Source organism: Gallinula chloropus, assembly GCF_964237585.1.
Source record: "Gallinula chloropus genome assembly, chromosome: 3".
Taxonomy (NCBI): Eukaryota; Metazoa; Chordata; class Aves; order Gruiformes; family Rallidae; genus Gallinula; species Gallinula chloropus.
Window position 1 is genome coordinate 54,801,568 of NC_140087.1, and position 20,491 is coordinate 54,822,058.

Consider the following 20,491-nt stretch of genomic DNA (forward strand, 5'->3'; position numbering starts at 1 on the left):
ACACTCTACTTCATCCTTTGCTTTTGTTTTTTATTTTTCCTTCTGATTGAAAGAGACCGAGAAAAGATACAAAAGTACTAAAAGGTAACAATATTGGCAGGACATCCCTGTTCCCTGCTCCCCCACGGGGAAAGGCAGAAACACAACTCTGGGGCCCAGCACCTCGGCAGCTCTCGCTGAGCAACTCCTGGGGGTGCAGGGCCACACAGGGCTGCCACCCCAAACATGGGCACGGGGAATGTGCCTCTTCAGACAGGCTACAGCTGTGCCCTCTCCTGAGCGCAGGGGTTTGGTCCGAAGGGACAGCCCTGCACTGGTCAGCCTGATCTGGCCACAGTTAAAAAGCTGAGGTGTGCCACCAAAACAAGATAAGCAGAGTCTCTACAGGGCAAGAGGAATCAGCAGAGGAACTGACCTCAGTCAGAAGGGACTTCTTGCAGGAAACCATGATGCTCTGCTAGAGGCACCTCGCCAGCAAACCCAAGTGACCTCTTGGAGGTGGTGCTGGTGCAGCGGTGACGGTCTGGAGCCAAAAGGCAGGCAGAGCTGGGGCAGCATCAGGACACACGTCCCCTCACTGCCTTGCCCAGCTGCTCTGCCTGCCTGAGTGAGAGGAGGTTGGGAGGGAGGAGGGCAGGGGTGGAGGACTGAAGTCCTTAGGCCTAGACAGCCTTTGGGTTTTGCCAGGGATCTCAGTGAAAGGCCCAGAAAGCACCAGTGAATGCTGGTTCATCATGCAGCCTCCTGCCGGCATCTGGATGGACCACTGGTCTCATACAGACAGCGGTATCAAAGACCCCTATTCTGGAGCAGATTTAAAAACAGCAATGATTTTATATTACTCAGGAGAATGCTCTTTATGCAGAGTAGTAAATTACTCCCCCAGCCCCTCTCACACCCAGCCAGCCAGAGGCTCAAGGTGGGGAATGCCCTGACAAAGAGACTACTCTCTCCAGCAAGCACAGCTGGGGGAAACACCCTGATCCTCTGCCTCACCGAGGTGAGAACTTGTTCTACTAGCTGTTGCCTTGTGGCACAAAACACATACAGGCCTCAAAGCCAGATCCCAGTGAAACTCCAGTGGTAGCACGGCCTTTCCATGGAGAAGTGTCCAACGGCTTCTGCAGAACTCCCCTCCCGTTTCTTCCATCACAGGTGGCCACAAAACCCCGACCTCTTTCTCTCACATCCAGAAATACTTATCCCACTGGTGCAAGGGGAAGTCTACCTGCATTTAGATTTGACTGAGTTTGCTGATGCTGGTTACCTTCAGCCTCGTATTAGGGAAGCAGGGTATTGAGACAACGCTATGGAGAAGTGCTGCATATCCCAGAACACATCCAGCCTCAGCAGAGAGGAGACCCAAGAGCACACAGTCACCTCCAAATTATTCTCTCCAATGACAGAGGGTGGGCACTGCGTTTTCTTGCATGGTTGAACACAGACCTTCCATTCTAAAGTTGTATTCTAATCCCCGACCTACAAGCGGGAGGGTCAGGCCTCCCATCTCAATCCCATTTTAGACAGTATCACCAGGGTGACAGCAGACCAGCTGGAACATGCAGCTACCAGTTACACCCTCCTGCATCCTCCTCCTGATGGAACCGTCTTCCATTCAGGAGAGCCTGAAGTGAATGCAATTATAAGAGTGTCAGAGAGGGATGTTCTTGCTCTGCAGGCAGCCCTGTAGTGCCCCTGTCTCCAATTTCAAGCTCACTTCTGAGTGGGAGGAGGGTCAGGTCTACAACAAAGCACTGCAGAACCAGGTGCTCTTGGGAAACTAGATGGAGTTGGTTTTACACCCCGATTTGCTCATGCCTGCTGCCATGCAGGCCACAGTAGCCCCTGAACCCCTCAGGGATATCTTCAAGTACCACTACCCACGTGTTTGACACCGCCTTGGTGGCTGCCCTCGCAGTCTGTGGACCTGACTGGTTTGTTTTGCCCTGAAGGACACAACCTTCAGGTACGGAAATGGTGTGAAAACAGGCACTGCTACAAAGCCATATGCTTCCTGCCACCAGGGAGGCTGTATTGCCACAACGTGTCCTTGTCCCCCTCTCCCACCCATCCCCTTGGGGATGCCACCTCCCCTTCTCCCTGGCAGGCGGGTGGTTGATTGACAGTTCCTGAGGTTTTTGGAGAAACTCCTTCAGTAGGCACATGACGGTTCTTCCACTGGAGCTATGGGGCTCAGCGGCTTCAAGGTGCTGAGGGAACGGAAGGCAAAGGTGGATGGATCGTACACGAAGTGGGGTGGCGGGCGGCCTCCGTTGGTGCTCTGCGGGAGAACGAAGCGAGGAACAGAGTCAGTGCCCATGTAAACAGCAAACAGCGAAGTTCCTGCCCCCAAGTGCTCAGTCACATCCCTCCCTGGCACAATTACACCCTCTTGAATGGGAAGTCGTGCCTGTACTCACAGCAAGTGGCACCAACATAAGAAGGGGAGCACTTAGCTCCTGGCCTTGCTGCTAGGCCCCTGAGCATGCTCCCTGCTCCAGGACTGAGGCCTTGGGATCCGTATGACCAGGACCCACAGCATCTGTAGCCACTAAGTGAGACAGGATATCCACATGGCAGAGAAAAACAGCATCACTGCCAGAGGTATTACATGGAAAAGCTAAATTCAGATTCACTTGGCCTTGAAGGAGAATTGACCACACTTCTAGAGCAGGGAGATAAATCAAGTTATCACGGAAGAATCATTTTCAGCCCTATTTTTCAACAGCTCTCCAGTAAGGATTTACAGATTCTTAAAGTCCCAGACACACTGAAACTCTCCAGAGGCTTGGCTCCAGACTCCACAGTTCAACAAAGAATGGCTGACAGAGGCTCAGAGGAGAAGATCCCACCTGAAAGCCTCACAGCCTGGTTCATACCGTGACCACCAAAGGCCATTCTCTCCCCTTTTGCTCCTGGTGTTCAGCACACAGTCAGAGCAGATCCGAAGTAAGGAAGCCAGGAATACTTGTGCACTCCTGCACTTCAGGACAGAAACGTTGCTCCACACTAGTCTGTGCCAGGACCTGTGGATCCCTGAGGAATTACAGTGTGGAGGAAGTGACTCCATTCTATTAAATGGGGAGAGTTTTATTTCTTGGGAACTTTGGTGGGGTTTTTTCTTTATGAAAGTAAAAGCACCACTGGGGCAGTTGCCCCACAGACATTCTTTAGCCAAGAGAGGTCGTCTCACTACTTGACAGGACAGTGGAGTATTTAATCATGATCCTGCAGACTTCAATCCCCAGGGATAGGTGTCAGCTACTGAGTGCTGGGAAGTTCAGCAGCTCAGAAACTTCTGCAAGTGTCCTGCTATCATCACCTCATTGACATCACTGCTGGGAAGGGCTTTACCATTGTTTTCATGGAGGCTAGGAAAAAACCCAAACCAAAAGAAAACCACCCAAAAAACCAAGGAGGGGAGATCTGGCCTGCTTCCCTGCTGCCTCTTCTAAGCCTTTCCTAATAAGACCCATGGTTTCCCTTGCTCAGCCTGCACTAAAGGACTGTTACTAAAAAAAATAAGGCTTTTAGGGACAATTACCAACTCTGCTGTCTCTTCTAAGACAGAGATTCATTTTAACACTTCAAAGTTAGTTCTGTCAGCCAGCTGCAACCTTATACCATCCCAGTAAGGTGATGTTTTGATGGCAACTGCTTCTATCCTGATTGGGCTTTAACTTGTCATCCCAGGATGAGCATGTGCAACTTTTCCCAGAAAGCTGCTCAAATGGCCAGTGTGACCTAAAGAGTCACACCCAGAGCACACCCAGAGCACGCTACGGAAGTGTCCAAGCCAGGCCCCAGGTGCTACAGTCACTGCTGCAGGATCTGGAAGCCTCTGCCTCCAGGATCTTGGTCACAGCTCAGCCCCATGGGGCAGCCTTCACATCAGAAAGAGCCTTTTTAAAAACCAGTGTGGGCAAAGTGTTCCTGCTTAGTTGCTACCTCCTCTGCAAATTAAGATGGGCACTTGAGAAAGGAAAATGCCAACATGGTGCTTGGCATCAGCTGTGCCTGGAGTTTCAGCCAGGCAAATCATGCCCTGCTACATCCCCCTGACACCTTGGCCAGCAGCATAAGAAACGAGAGAGGCAGATTTAAGAGCCTTTACTCAATAGCCACCTGCTGTGGGGTTATATACGGTGTGTGCTCTGGCAAGCCTCAGAGCTGGAGGGTAACATAGCAACCCCTATTCAATACTGAGGGGCAGAATAAATCAGCACATTTGTCCTTCTCCAGAGCAGAGAAGGTCCCCTACCAGTGCCAAGAGGGAACAGGAACAAAGAACCTGGCAGTCCCCTCCATTTTGAAATGCCAGACAGGATTAGGGAAGGCAGCTGAATCAGTTCATTTCTGGCGGACGGCAGATGGAGAAGAGGCTGAGGAAACACAGGTCCAGAGGACAGACAAAAGTCACCCCCAAAATTCACCAGGCTTTGGAGCGGGGGGAAGTGCCCTTGGGTTTTTCCCTGGGCCTTCCTCTGGGGCTAACGTGCAGGGCAGAGAGCCTTCCTAAGGCTCTAAGAGGGAGACGGGCACAGAACAAGGGCTGACATGTGACAGATAGGGATGTAAGATGACACAGGAGGAAGCAGAGATTCACAGGTAGGCAGCTGCAAGCAAAGCTAAAACTGCACCCAATCCTGCCTCTTCATCATGGCACCTCTCAAGCAGCCACAAGACAAAGACTCACTTTGAATAGCACAGCCACCACAACAGCAGGCAAGGGCAGGGTGAGAAGAGCCATGTGTCCAAGTGTAGGCAGTAACAGGAGAGGCATCAGTGCAACTGTCCTCATTCATGGGAGCACCCTGACCCACCTGCAGTTGTTTATAACCCTGAGCAGTAAAGGTTTGTCTCACACCCAACTTCATGACTGACAGGGCAGCACTTCTGCTAGGGACCCTGCTAAAGGAGAAGAGTGAGCACAGACACCAAATCACTCCACTCCCTTCTCGCAGAACAGTGTGTTTTCTTTGGAGCTCAAATTCTGCTCTAGGGATGACCAGGCCTGATCTGGCTTAGTCCACGACACCATTTGGGATCACAGCATGTGGTGGTCTGGCTCCGATGAGCAGCACAAGGCAAAGCTCTGTCGATGTATTCCCAGAAAGAAGACGGATAGGGCCAGCTGCCAGAGAGGGGAACATGTTCCTCCCACCTCACCTGGGCCAGCTGCCTCCCTGTAGCCTGGGCAAGGGTCCTAGCCAGCCTGTCCTTCCCCTTGGGACATTGTTTTGACTAGGGAAGGCAGTTCGAGTTGCCCTGGCGCAGCAGGCCCCAGGGAGCTTGCCACAAACCTGTCTGACAGCCCCTGCTGAGCAACCCCAGGCCAGCTGCTGCAGAGGCTCCTTGGAGCACAAACACTCCATGCCTGACATTAAAGGCCGGTGCGTTCACTCCAATGGCATTCGGGCAGCTGGGTAACTCACACAAAATGGAGCCTAATATGGCCCCTGCATTAATGGCAATCATTAACCAGAGCCTTCAATTTGTTAAGCAATGTATTTACACAGCTGGAGAACGGCCTGAGATACAATCACTCAGCTGCTGACAGCAGCCCGCACAGACGGGGATGCACGCTCTGTCACTCACACCCCCATGCTCTCTCGCACAGGCTCACCTGCTCTCACACACCTGGGGCTCTCCCCAGTACACACGCCCTTCCCTGGTCAACCTGCACACACAGGGACCTCCTCCTGCCTTGGAAGTCACAAGAGGAGCTGTCCCTGCTCATACAAATCCTGCCTGCTCACACAGCAACAACCCGAGCACAGCCTGAACTCCACTGGCATCCAGGAGGCCGCTCCTGGGAGCGCAGCGCATCACTGGCTTGTACAACCACCCGGAGCAGAAGGCAGTTTCAGCACCTGCAGGCACCCGTGCTGCCTCATCACACGCCTCATTTGATTTAGATGAGTTCCTAAGGGAGTCAGCTTGTGTTAACAAGTGTTTCAAGCAGCTACGTGCAGAACTGGGTCACAGGTGCTCGTCAGCTTGCACCCTGATACACAGCTCTTCCCTCGTGGGTACGTGCCTACATGGACACCCCTGCAAACCCGTCCTGTGGTCATCAATCGCATTATCACCATTAAATACAGGTGGTAAATCAGCAACCAGGCTTGCTAGCTAGTGTCTTGGATGTGTTTCAGAGAGTCACATCCACAGATGATAGAGATGTGACTGGATGCAAGTGCCCCAAACAGCACCAATGATGTTAAGCAAGATGGGGAAACCACAGAATTTCAGTCACATTAAGCAGCCCTCAGAAAACAGAGAAATGGGCAACTGCTCCACAAACCCATCTGTCCCATGATTGTCTGCTTCAGCAAGGTAAAAGCACATAGAACAGAGATAAACAGGTAAATGATAAATCCAACACAAACCTACATTCCTCCTAGAAATCCAACCCTTATGCCTGTGGAATTTGGGGAATATCCCAAATGCAGATTGTGACACAACTGAATTCTGGACTCATGATTCCACAGAAGCACGGTTCCCTTCTTTGAGCAAAGCAAAAGCAAGCACAGCTCCAAGCATGTTTCCCAGTGCAGGAATGACAGTCTCCACAGGGGGAGGGGGGCACAGGAAATCAAGTTACCTAACACAGCAATGTCTTAGGAGGGAGCGGTGTGATACAAAACTAAGCCCTGCTTAATACTCTTTGGTCCTCTTTCATAAGAGCTCTAGTGTCCTGGCAGGATTCAAAATTGGACCAGCTTGTGCACTCTGCCAACCCGTCCCCTACTCAGGGCCCATCCAGCACAGGAGTCCCTTCTTCCCAACCCTTGAGCCTGGTGGTTGGGAAACACTGCCGGGCTCCGGCGAAAGGATGCTGCCTTCCAGTGGTGGACGCCTCTCAGTGGTGGGCAAGCGATCCCTTTGCAGATGGCAGACTCACTTGTTAGAAGTCCTTTGGGATGAAAGGCACCATGTAATTGCGAGTTGTAAAGGCGCATCCGATTCCCACCACCAGCCTGCGTGGAAAGGAATAAATCCCCAGAAGAGCCTTGGCAAAGCCAGGCGCCTGCCTGCGATGCCGCCTCTGTGCGTGACAGCAGCCTTGCCCAGGAATGGACAGAGCCAGAGTCAGTACCCATGTTCAGGCAGGGCACTGAGAGACTAAAGGCTGTTGGGCTCCACAGGGGAGCGTTTCTAGGTATAGTGCTCTCAATTCCACTTTGTCCTCCTTCCTCTCACCCCTGCCAGGTGGTTAGAAAAGAAACTGGTGACACTTCAGTGTGTGAAACCATCAGCTGTGAGCAAGGAAAGTAGATCCTCAAGCCTGCTCCTAGCTCTGTCTGCAGTTCCAGACATGGTCCTGACCACGCCACTTCCCATCACCCATGCCTCAGTTTCTTCTGTATCTAACACCTCCATCACAGTGGAGCAGTCAGGATGAACTAATTAACATCTCGGTGTTATGACCTGCTGATGAGAGGTGATTCCCTTCCAATTACAGTCTTCAGGCAGTTTTTAAGAAATAGTCAGCGACAAGCAAGACAGGAGCAGCAATTCACATTTAACTGCTTCTTCGTTATCTTTAGTTGGGACCTCCAACAATTTATTCCAGTCACGGACCTGGAGCGGCTCAAAGAACAACTTTTCGAAGGCAAACCCCTTCCCTCCTGGAAGCCTCTTCACCGCCAGGTTCACATGCAGTTTAATTCAGGGACAGCTACAAAGACAATGACAGAACTTCATTTTAAGATTCCTCTCCTTGAACGAGAAGAGTAAAGAGCAGCTCCAAACACTGTTCTGACAAGGAAAGCAAAACCATGCAGCTAGTGCTGGTTGTGTGTGTTCTGCTGTGCTTCCCCAAAAGGCACGTCCTCCTCCACCACCACAGTAAGGCTGCACAGCACCTTTGCTGCAGCCACACTGCAGAGACCAGTTCAATAGTTCACAGTCATTGCTCCTCTTAGGTTTATTTCTTTTCTATCAAACATGTGTAAATGTGTGTGTGCACAGAGCTGTCAGATGGCAACTACCAGACTTAGGGAGGTGTCACCAGACAGACAACAATGAAGTTTTTTTGGAAGGTACTTCAAAGGACCTAGCAGATGCTTGCTGGTCACTTGCCCAAAAGAGAAATAGGCCAGTTTGAGATATGGGTCCTTGCTGGCACCAGTGCAATAAGCCTTTCTTCTCCCCTCTCTCACATGTCTGAGAGGGCTGACTGTGAGCTTTGATTTCGCCTGCCTGACAATCTGAAGGAAGGAGGCTTCACAATGAAAAGGGACAGATGGGTCATTCAGAGGGGCAGATTGTCAGTGCTCCCTGGCCAACTTGGGGAACTCACTGCTCCAGGGTACCAGTGAAGGTCATGCTCTGAAGGCCACACAAATCTCTTAGGAACAAGCGAAGAACCCACATCCCCCTACTAGTGAGCTGTGTCTTGTCTTTGCCTGGTACAAAATGGCCTGTGCTTCCCTGCACACACCCCAGGAAGAGCAGGCATGCAAGTAGCTCCAAGCTATCTGGCCCTAAGTCTCTTAACTACATCCAACTAGAGTCCATAACAGTTTTGGTCTGCACACAAGTGACACTACCTTGTGCTCCCCTTTCCAGCCTTCCTCTGTGTGGCAAGAACATCCTCTCTGCTGCCAGAGGGATCTCAGCAGGCTGCCCTTGCTGTCCTCCTCCCCTTGGGTCACGAACCCCAGGTACCATGCTCGTCTCACACCCAGCACACGACGCATCCCTGGGCATGTGCAGCTTCCTGTTTGCACGAGGCCAGGGCAACCCAACTCCCTCCAGCCAGGCAGGCTGGCACAGAGCAGCACGCTGTTTTCAACTTAAAGGGAACCCAAATTAAAACAGCAAAGTGAGTATTAATTACCCTGGCATGAGCAGGCTGCGAACACATGCTGACACAGTGCGCTTGCCTCTGGACAAACCGCCCCAGCTGTGGAAGCCAAGCGCAGGAAGTGGGTGTATTATGGGAGAGGTGTGTGGGAAAAGAGGATTACAGCTCTGGGGACTGGGAGAAGGAATGGGTGCCAGGTTCCCACAGCCACGCGAACAAAGGGCAGCAGGGAGCAACTGCAGTGGGCCTGGCTGCAGTGGAAAGAGACATGCCTGTTGTGCCACCTTGGACTTGAAGCTCTGACAGAGAACAGCACCAGAGCCGCTGTGACCCTCTGCCATCCCCTACTCCTCTCCCTCTGCTCCATCATCCAGGTGTGACCCAAAAGTCAGCAGATCTGTCACACTGCAAAACATACCTTGCCACTTCCCAGCCCCTTGAACCACAGCACCACCAGCCACAGCCACCACCACCACCACACAGGGCTGCCCCAGGAGCAGCCAGTCACTGGGCTGCACCTCAGTCCTAACCTCCTCTCTACCTCTCCCCACAACCCCATTCTTAAACCAGACCCACAACCCACACCAGACCACAAAGTAAGGACAGCACTGAAAGTAGGACGTCAGCTTCTTGAGTCACCAGCCACTCGCTGCTCTCATGGTGCTGTCTGAATTATTCCACAACGTCTCTCCTGCAAGCATTTACATGATTTAATGGCTGCAAGGGCATACATGGCAGGAATTTATGAAAAGCAGGCAGTAATAAAAATTCTTTTCTTTAAGGAAGTGGGAGAGACATGACAGTCCCTCTTCTGGCTGCTCTGGACAGGCTGAAGGCTGGTTAGCCTTTACCATGAAATCCCATAAAAGCAATGCTAAATAAAAGAACATCTGGAACCAGATGTGTGGGATAGATTTTAACTGAGACATTCTCACCTTGGCTACACCTGATCCTTCCCCAAGCTGAGGAAACTGGACAAAGTCTTTTGTCAGGAATTATTCAGACCAAAGGCTGAGGTTCTCCAGGGCCAGCTATCACTGCAGCAGGCAGCTGGGTTGGAAGGAACATGGAGGGAGCTGGTTTTCCCAATAAGTAAAAGGATATTTATGCTGTCACTTAACAGAGGTCCTGTTTTGCTCAGCAGAGGTCCTGTTTTGCTCAGCAGAGAAGTGCCTGTCAACAGGAGACAAGAGCCCACCCAGGGAACTGGAGTGCTAAAATCTCCACGAAGGGCCTCTGCTCAGAGTGCAACTAAGGATGCGACTGGCCAGGGAGATGAGTCTCTCTTGTTGCTTCTGAAGGGCAGGTTCAGGGTTTGTCACTCAGTCACATAACTGAGACATCCAGGAGGGTTTGACAAACTGTTAACAAATTTGGGAGCTCTGCTGCCTGATATGTTAGAGCTGTTTAGACTGCATGATATGGTATGAATACAGACACAGCTCAAGGAACACGGTTTGAAGATCAAAGGTCAGAGTTCAGTTCTTTCTACACTGTCTCTCTGTGGGCAAGTCACATTCTCTGCTGGTTTTTCAGTTTAACTCACTCTGCAATTGCAGTCATGGCACTTATCTGCCTCTGGAATGCTATATTTAGCAAGACCTGAAAAGCATGTTAGAACCATTGATGGAAGGGGCAACATCTATGTGTGTGTCTACACATATGTATATGCACAAAAGAGTATTCTGATTTCTTTTAGAATTTAAGGGGTTTTTAGAAATATTTACTTCTTGCTGTGCAGCCAGAACCAGAGGTTTGCACCAGTACTGCTCTGTCACCTTGTATGCCTTGCATTTGTGAATAGCTCGGGGGTCTGCCAAGGCAGCTCAGGGCAACCTTTCTCCTGTTCAGCTCCAAGCTGAAAACGTTCCTTGTTTTAGGAAATGAAAACCCAGCATGTTTCTGCAGTGGCCTTTTAGGATGCAGATGCAAGAGATAAGAGACAGGGAAGTCATTCCAGGGATCTGGCCCCTGTCCAAGCAGAGGGTGTTCTCAACATTGATAAGATCAAGGCAAGAGCACAAGAGGTTTATGTTCCAATTTAAAATTCTTATTTTATTTTTACATAGCAGAAAACATCTCTCTGATCAGCCAGGTTATCAGATTAGCCTTGAAATCTTTACTCCCTCTCTGCATGCCCCAACAAGAGCTCTTAAGATATATATCTAGGGGCCTGCCAGTTGTGTTATCTACCCACCTACTGCTGCTGAGATAAGCCCAGCTGCACCAATCCCATTCAGAGCCCGCATGTAGGAGATTGGGAAGGAAGAACAAGGATAGGACTAGAAGACAGACTTGTAACCCCGTATCCCAAAAGGGCTTGGAGAATGAAGAGTTGTGATACTCTAGAAAGACTCTGGAAGATGGGTCTCTGCATTAGGAGCTGGCTTCAGCTGACCAAGCCTGGTCTGGGGCAGAGGCAGTTACACCCTCCACAGGCTGGTACAGTCATCATAGAATCATAGAATTGTAGGGGTTGGAAGGGACCTCGAGAGATCATCGGGTCCAACCCCCCTGCCAAAGCAGCTCCCTAGGACATATCACTCAGATAGGCATCCAGATGGGTCTTGGATATCTCCAGTGAAGGAGTCCTTTTTCCAGTGCTAAGAAAGTGCCTCCACATAACACCTGACTGCACCACACAGCCATGCTCTGGATGCTAAAATACCCACATGCCTTCAAACCCCTCTCACTCCCACCTGGCACCTTTCTCCCAGTTACAGTGGCTGACACTTTGGGGCACCAGTGACCAGGTCTGCACATACACATTTCCCATCTCCATGCCCCAGCCATGCAGGCCCACACCTACCCCTCCCCTTGCACTGACACATGTTACACTACATGTATCTACTATGCACAAATCCATACTTCATACATACACTGTCACCTCCAATTTATCTCTGCTCACCAGCCCATGGGGGCTGATTCCCATGGTCTATTATCCTTTATTGGGGAGATTTTTTTTTTTAAATATTATTCTCTCTTCACTGTAGGCCCTGACCTCGACCTCTGCCATTCCTGAAAACATTTCAAACACGAGTGAGCTGCTGCACAGACAAGAAGCTTATTAGATCTCTCTGCCTTAATTTGTCTAGGTTCTCGGAGTTGTCACATCACTGCCCATCACCCCACCTAAGAACTGCTGAGCAAGTGGAAACACTGTAGCCTAACACTGCCTGAGTTGACCTGAAGTACAGGGAATAACAAGGTGACACAGTGTTAAAACAGCACAGGGAGAATCAAAACCCACCCTAGGTCACCTGCTTGAGAATGACTCCCCAGAACAATGAACACTTTCATGAACACTTTGAAGGGCTGAAACTGTGTTTCAGTGTCAGGGGGCAGACACTGCTAGTCCATCTTATCTTCCCATGGGAGACTCTTCCAGCAGAAAAGGAAAAGCATAGCTGGGATAATGCATGAGAGAACATCACTTTGCATCCTGACATGCCAGCAAAACCTCAAGATGTCAAGGCAACCAAAATATCAGGCCAGGAGGATATTTTTAAAAGCACACATTATCTCACAACCACAGGAGACGTTGTTCTCAGCAAGAATAGTAAGAAAATGCTTCACTGACATTACCAGCAAGTCACTGTCATCATCTGCCTCACACAGGAGGGAATAAGCATACTCCTCTCTCCTTCAAGCTATTCAGCAGCAGCAGAAGTGGGCAGGAGAAGCAGGGCTCCTTGCCTCAGATGCCCAGCACATGCCATCAGGTAGCCTGCCAGCTCCTCAGATCAGTTCCCTGGCTGCACCTCCACCCAGCTGCGTGCCGCCCGCGTGTCCCCGCACCCCGCGGGTCAAGAAGAGGCTGCGCTGGGACAGGAGCATCAAGGCTCCTCAGGGCCACAGCGACACAAGCAAACTGGCTGACGTGGTGATGCTTCCTGTCCAGACGTGCAGACAGTTGCCTGGTTCCTCCTGTAACAGCTCAAACCATTTGCTGCAGGAGATCTCTCTCTTCTTTTCTTCCACTCTCACCTTGATGGCAAAGTCCCAGTGCTGAGCCTCTGTCACTAGACCCTCTGCAACAGAGAACCAAGTGTGTGTCCCTCCCCTCCCCCTCGCCTCCTGCTGTTGTCCCCTGCAAAAGGCCACATTCGGTACAGCCTCAGAATAGCACTCCCAAATTAACCTTAGTTAACTCTGTCACGGTGAGGCTGACAGAGCACTGGAACAGGTTGCCCAGGGGGGTGTGGAGTCTCCTCTGGAGATACTCAAGACCCATCTGGATGCCTGCCTGTGCAATCTGTCCTAAGGAACCTGCTTTGGCAGGGGGGTTGGAGTTGATCTCTTGAGGTCCATTCCAACCCCTACAATTCTGTGATTCTATGAAGGTCCCTGGTGTTCTCTGATTCCATTGCTGCCCAAGACCATGTCCTGGCATGCTTTGAATATCTCAACTTGTGCCTGTTAGTTCTTGTCCTGCTGCTGGGCAACACCAAGAAGGTACCCTGTGCCAAGTATATCTTACTGGCTAGATTGAGGTTCCCCTTTATGTGATGAGAACACAGCATGATCCTTCAAATGTATTGGCCCCTCACAGCTGCTTCCAGAGCTGAGGCACCTCAGTAAGGTACTCTGCCAGGGACCTGCTGCCTCCTTTCTAAGCTGGGTACACAAAAGTATGCACTTGCAATCATCTGAAAAACGAAAGCAGAAACGTTCCTTTACCTAACAGCTCTGTCACCACAACAGACCAAGATACTGTGAAGTATCATATGCTATTGTCATGGAAACCCCACGAGCACCTCAGGTAGAGATACACTGTCCCAGCTCAGCAAGGCTGGCTAGAGAAGCATGTGGATTCTGTGCCATCTGTCAGAAGGGTGTGCTTGCAGTTTCTACTGTTTATTTTAGTGCAAGCTGACATTGGCTCAGTAGGGAGTGAAGGGATAATTCTGCCTCTCAGTTTCTCCAGGGGCACAGGAGTAAGCTGCAATAATGAGCTCAAGGTGTCAGAGGAAACCGCCCTCAGGCACTGCTGAAACCCCAGGGACTGGGGTACTGCAACCAAGCAGCACTGGAAATAGGTGCAGTCCAGGGACACCCAGAAAAAACAGCAAAAGTATGAGGCAGGCATAAAAGAAGGTGATAAATAAGTTGCACTAAAGCATTCAGCAGAATTAGACCATCAATAGTTCTGAAGAACAGGGAGAGAGCTCTGGGTAAAGCTCAGAGGGTCCAGGAGGAGACAGCTCTACTGAGAACAATCCAGGCAGGAGCACAAGAGAATACAAAACAGATGACAATTAATTGTGCAATCAGAAATATCAGGCCAATGTGGGGCTACTGGAAGATAGGACTGAAATGCCATTGCACAAGGCATATGAGGATTTGGAAGAAATAGCAGTCCAGCTCTGCACGAGTCTCCAGCCAGCCCTACCTGCTGCTCCTCCTCTCAACCACCAAATTCACCCAACAGCATCCCCATACACAGTCAGTCAGCAGTTCCAAGTACACAAAGACATCAGTCCATTTCCTGCTGGGCAAGGTGTAACCCCTGAAGGATCCTGGTCTGCCATTCATCCCTCTTGCAAGGCTACAATTACTGCAGTGATCGAACTGCTACTTTCACAAGGGGTATCTGTTCTCTCCACCCTGACCTGTTTTCCACTGTGTATCACAAAACTGTGGAAGATCACACGGAGCTCAGTGGACCGAGACACTTGTTCTGGCTGCAGCACACAAGGTCACACACACACACACACACACACATCTTCCACAACACCAACCAACAGAAAGCCAGGGTACCCACAAAGGAGATGGGTTGGCTGAAGAGCCAACAACTAGAGACAGAGACTTGAGTGCAGGCAGTACAAACTGTAAACTGGATAACTGAGCACACCTAGCCCTGCCAGGGTCTGTGTGCTCAAGAATGGGAGATGCTCAAGCAGTGCAGTGTCACTCCCACTACAAAGCCCTCCTAGAGATCTAGTACTCTCATCTGCCATCATCCAGTCCCACATCCCAGAGTTCTGCAGACACCAGCACACCATGCAGGTATAGTCCCTTTCCTGCAGCTACCTACCAGTACCCCTCTCCTACCAAGCATTGTTTGTTACCACAGGTGAGCACTTCCTTTGGTTAAGGAGGATCCAAATGACACCCTACAGGACAGCTACGTGCAACTGTGACCTGACAGCTTCTACTCCAAGGATGCTTTGAACCCAGTGTCTCCAAAATGGGAAAGCCAATATATTATTAGTCAATATATTATTAGTCAATATATTATTAGCCTCATCAGCATCTAATGTCAATTGCAGCTACAGTCTGTGCTCCAGACTAGCAACTTTTGTTATGCAGCTGATCAAGCCACAGGAAGCCTCCAGAAATAGTCCTCTGTGCATAGATGTTCAGAAAGAACCACCACATTTAGAGATATGTGGAAAGATGAAGGAACTGCACCAGAAAAGGGCAACTTACACGAATTTTAATAACTCTAGTCTTCGCTCCACAATTCTTCTTGAGCAGCATTTTCTGAAAGAGAAGTAGAATCCAGTGATTAGTAGCAGTAGCATGAGGGGAGATAAACAGGGAGGTTGTAGGGAGTCTCTTTTCATCAACATTTAATTAGCAAACCAGATAGATGGTTAAGAGATATGAAAGACTAAGATTTACCAGAGAAGGTCATCAAGTAATCAACCTAATCTGAGACTGTCTTGCCCAACTTGCAAAGAGTCCTTTGGCAGTAGCTGATACCCTACTGGGTTTTGAAAGAACATACAAGAAACTCCACAGAGAAAGAGATGGAACAGCTGCCTGAAAGGAAGTTTCTTCCTAATTTCTGTCAATTAGTGGTTAGACTCATGCCTGGAGCAGGTGAATTTAATCTTCCTTTTATGAAGAAAAAAATGGTCTATTGAATGTAAATGGGGATGTTCCCACTATTTAACAGTTCCTTTCATTGTGCTTATATAGAACTAATAAGCAAGGTAAAAAGCAACCCAACCCTAAATCCCTTTCACATACACTGCAAGAGACACTAAACTCATCGTAACAGATGAACCACACAAACAGGATATACTTAAAACAACAATTACTTGGTGTAACTACAGAAATAAACAGGTGAATTGCAGTTCTATCCCAGTTCTGAGGCAGCATTTTGAAAGCTGGCAAGCGAATAAAATCATTCTTTCCCTTCAAAAGATTTCCCAAAACCAACTCCAAGTGGAAAATCAAGGCTTCAAAAGAGAAGTTTTTCCCATGAAGAACTCTGCTACATTTTTCGTAGTGAAAAACTTTGTGATGGACACGCCAGAAAAACTTCTCCATCAGCTTTTGAAAGAGACTTCCCTAGCTCCTGACTGGTTTTTACCCTTTTCCAGTTGGAAAGCTGTGGGGAGTGTTGGAAAACACTCCCATATACACACATTTTAACAAAGTAACTGTTCTTCAGATTAAGTTCTTAACACAGAAGACCTATAGAAAGATGCCCCACCGATTTTTACCAATATGGATGGTAACTAGTGAGATCTTTCTACTGCCCCCCTCCTTTTGTTAGTAATCTTCCTGCTTTTTGCAGTAAAAGATAAAGTTTTACTGTGTTGTTTTTAACACACACACAAAAACACACAAATAACCCTCCAAAAACTCAGAAGAAGAAAAAAAAAATCACATCAGAACTGAAAGCAGTGCTCAGGTAAAAGGATGTAGTAGTTTTCACTAGAAAGTACTGCTGAGGAATAGGAAGAGAAGTCCCACTCCTCCTCCACGTTCTATACCCCATGAGCACATCTGTGCAGTCCCAATCCACACAGCCAAAAACTTGGAAAGGGAGTTGGAGACCGACCCACCCACCATTTCTATGCACATCAGCCTCTTGGATCTAAAATCCAGCCCTCAGCACACTCACAGCCCACTTGCATGCCTGGAAAAGAAAAAGGCAGCACAGCAAGTCTGGCAACTTGTCCATGGGTAGGTCAGGGCCTGAGGAAAGTACTATTTCACTGTCCAAGCATGAATGGGGGAGAAGGGAGGTGCTGCAAGGCTTTAGAGGTTTTTTCTCTTAATCCTGTAGCAGGTGAATGCTAATACTGTCTTTGTTATTCATCAAAGGGCTCAACAGTAGCCCTGCCTGCTGCCTCTGCCCCAGGCTTGAGGCAGTAGCACCAAGGTTTCTAATGTAAAGGGACCCACCAGGTCTTTGCACAAACCAGGTCGGGGACAAAGGGAACTGCTGAACTGAACTAACCCAAGCCCACGTTGCCAGACCGAAGCTATTCTCCAGGAATTCCTATAAAACCCCGCGGGGTTCCTTTCCCAGCCAGGCTGCAGGGCACTTCGTGTAAAGCCGGTATTTACTGTGAGGTTGTCGCCTTTCTTAAGGCTCTCCGCAACCACTGGGGGAAGATGACTGAGGAGCAGGGAGAACATGGTGCACTGACAAAGCCCCAGGGGTGCAGGGAAGGACAAAGGCAGGAGGTTGGGAGGTCTTGCAAAGTTTTGGGCTCTCCATAAGCTTTTCTTCTAGGCTGCTATGCAGTGTTGGCTGATGGGGATGAAGAAGGGTAAAAAGCTACACAGCTTAAGCCACAAACCCACTGGGGGGATAAAATGTATGAGACAAGGTAGGGTCAAGCCATGAAAGTGAGAATCAGGGCTTCAGCTTTCCAACTCCATCCTTTAGGGGAAGAGCCCTGTTATGGCTGGACATGCTCTACCACACCCCTCTCTGTGACTACAAGCTGCGTGACTTGGGGTGAGACTCTCAGCATCTGAGCTGCTGTACAGCTGAGCTTTACAGTGGTACTTGGCTGAACCCCCAAGGGCAGATTTCACAGTCTCTCAGTAGCACCACAGGATCCTTTCCTGAAAGGGGAAAGTATCTTTAAACGCAGTTCCTTGGGCCGGGGAGCAAATACAGCATCTTCCAGGACCCCAACGACTCCATCAGGGTGCAACAAAATAAGTTATTTCCCAACTACAAGTTAGCAGAGTCAGCAAGTTCCTAAATTTACTCACCCTGGCTTTCTATTAGAACCCATAAGGAGGAGCAACAGAGACAGCACTTCTTAGAAGACGACAAAGACCGACTGAAAAGTTTGAACTGGCCTGTGGGTAGATGGACAACCAGCCAGACTCCACTAAAAAAAGAATTCAAGTGCTCAGCTGTATCCCAAGTCCTACGCTTCTGGCAGAAAACAGAGATGCTCTTTAGCAGTGCTGTTGTGATGAGCTTCAATTGAGGATCTTACCACTACTTGCATGATTGCTACAGCTCAAGAAGTTGCATTGTGCAGCAAGAGCAGGATGCTCTACATAATATTTTTTTTAAAGCACCAAACTACTCAGAAGGCACTGATGTGCCCCTGGATAGACACTGTCCCACATGACATCCTTGTCTCCAATCCAGGCACAGATTTGACAGATGTACCACTTCGTGGATAAGGCATTAGCTGGATGGTCACACTCAGAGCTGTGGTCAACAGTTTGGTGTCCAAGTGGATACCAGTGACGAGCAGTATTCCTCTGGGGTGATTACCAGGTGTCTTTGAAGGGACATGGACAGTGGGATCAAGTGCATCAACCAAACCCACCAAGCTGTGTGGTGTGATCAACGTCCTGGAGAGGAGGGATGTCATCAACTTCGACAGGCTTAAGAGGTGGGTCTGTGCAAACCTCAGGAACTTCAACAAGGTCAAGTGCAAGGTCCTGTCAGGGCACTCCCAGCCACAGGTGCAGGCTGGACAGAGAACTGATTGAGAAAAGCCCAAAGAACAACTTGGGAGTGCTAGTGGGCAAAAGCTTAACAAACACTGTCAGCATGGAGTGGCAGTAAAGGAAGCCAACCACGTCTAAAGAAACATGGCCAGCGGGTCAAGGGAGGAGATTCTCCCTCTCAGCTCTGGGGACACCCCACTGGGAGTACTGCATCCAGCTCTGGGGTCCCCAGCACAAGAAATACATTGACCTATTGGAGTGTATCCAGAAGAAAGCCACAAAAATAATTAGAAGGTTGGAGCACCTCTCCTATGAGGACTGGCTGAAAGAATTGGCTTTGTTCAGCTTGGAGAAGAGAAGGCTTTGGGCATATGTTCTAGCAGCCTTCCAGTACCTAAAGGGAGCCTACAGGAAAGATGGAGTGGGACAGTTTACAAGGGCACATAATGATATAACAAGGGGTAATAGCCTTAAGCTGAAGGAGGGTAGATTTAGATTAGATATTCAGAAAGAAATCCTTCCCTGTGAGAGTGGTGAGGCCCTGCAACACACTGCCCAGGGAAGTTGTGGATGCCCCCTCCCTGGCAGTGTTCAAGGCCAGGTTGGATGGGGCTTTGGGCAACCTGGACTAGTGGAGGGTGTCCCAGCTGGTTGCAGGGGGGTTGGAACTCGATGACCTTTAAGGCTTCTTCAAACTCAGACCAGTTTATGGTTCTATGATAAAATGAGAGCATGACATCCTGTCCTCTGCAGATTGCAAAAAGCATCAACCTCAGCAGAGGAAGCTCTGAAACTGCTGGGTTTTGCTACTTCCACTTAGAATGGAAGTGAAACAAGCCTGGTTGTGCTGCGCTCTTCCAACTTCACTGCAAGGGTCCAAGATCATCATAGAAGACAAAACAAGGAGAGCACAATGCAGCCACATGATCCTGCAGCTGAGAGTGAATAAACAGAAGGCCAGTTATCAAATGTTATTCTATTTAATCAAATTGCTTCCACCTCACTTGCAGCCACACGCTCTCTGCACCCAGCACAGTAAAGCCATGCTTTACAAAAGTCAGTCAAGCATCCTTGTGTGGTTTTCCATCCCTGGGTTTTCCCCTTTCCTTGCCAAACCTGAGCACAGACTTTCAGATGGGGAAAGCTAAAACTCAGTGCTGCCTAGCAACAGCAGGGGACTTTCCACAGCAGCCTCTCCTCATCCTCCCTCTGGAGACCTCCACGTCACAAGCCAGCCATGAGATACAGCAACTCATTAACTCCTGTTTACATAGATACAAGACAGAGCTGAAACAACATTTATTTGGCTACATGACTTCCAGTAGCCTAAAGCCAACAGGAACCTAAGGAAGGTGACACATTAAGTTTAGTAAACCCAGGATTATTCCTAACTACTAGGCCAATCCTGAAGTGCAGTTTTATTTCCTTGAATTATATTTTGGGAGCTATAACAAAAGAGAGCAGCAGAGATTTGCCCAAGGCCATGGAGAATGTTAGGAGCAGAGCTGGGAATAAACCATAGGGTTTCATTTCTGGAACTTTTTCTTCTACCTGCAGTAAAGGAAATGGAAGAAAGAGGCAGTGTCTGTGCTCAGCCTCCCTATTTCAATTAAAAAGTCCCTCCTGTGGGTCAGAGAGCTGCTGGCATCAGAGCTGAAACCTACAGCTTGGGAGCACTATCATTTGCATGAAGGAAAGTTTATTTTATTATCTGCTGCGGCTTCTACTTAAAAAGAGGAAATGACATGACTACGGAAATGTGGAAAGTCTTTCTGAGGGCACAAGAGTCAAGCCTCACTCTAAAAATAAGGCTGAATTGGAACATTTTAGGGTTAAGCTCCCAGAAAACAGCAGAATCAGTTGAGCCTAAGCACCCTCCCACCAATCTTACCTCCTGTTACACAAATACTCTCTGCTCATAACCCAGAGACTCTCTCCATCCTGGACCTGGGTTCAAAAGACAGTTGCAGGGATCACTTTGAGGGTTACATATTTACTGGATGACATGCA

At 49.2% G+C, this 20,491-nt stretch overlaps 1 protein-coding gene across 2 annotated transcripts in view; it reads right to left on the bottom strand.

Moving 5' to 3' along the window:
• Positions 1 to 2,121: 2,121 nt before the first annotated feature.
• LOC311190259 (uncharacterized protein) overlaps positions 2,122 to 20,491 on the bottom strand; it is a gene marked incomplete at its 5' end in the record, with an annotated part of 57,868 nt that continues 39,498 nt past the window's right edge. Inside the window, 2 exons of one of the 2 annotated variants that reach the window (XM_084262129.1) lie at positions 2,122 to 2,281; positions 15,245 to 15,298. In XM_084262129.1, the coding sequence (XP_084118255.1) occupies positions 2,153 to 2,281; positions 15,245 to 15,298 (183 nt within the window). In that variant the 3' untranslated portion in view covers positions 2,122 to 2,152. The remainder of the gene's footprint in view (positions 2,282 to 15,244; positions 15,299 to 20,491) is intronic. The other variant, XM_084262130.1, reaches the window with a different exon arrangement.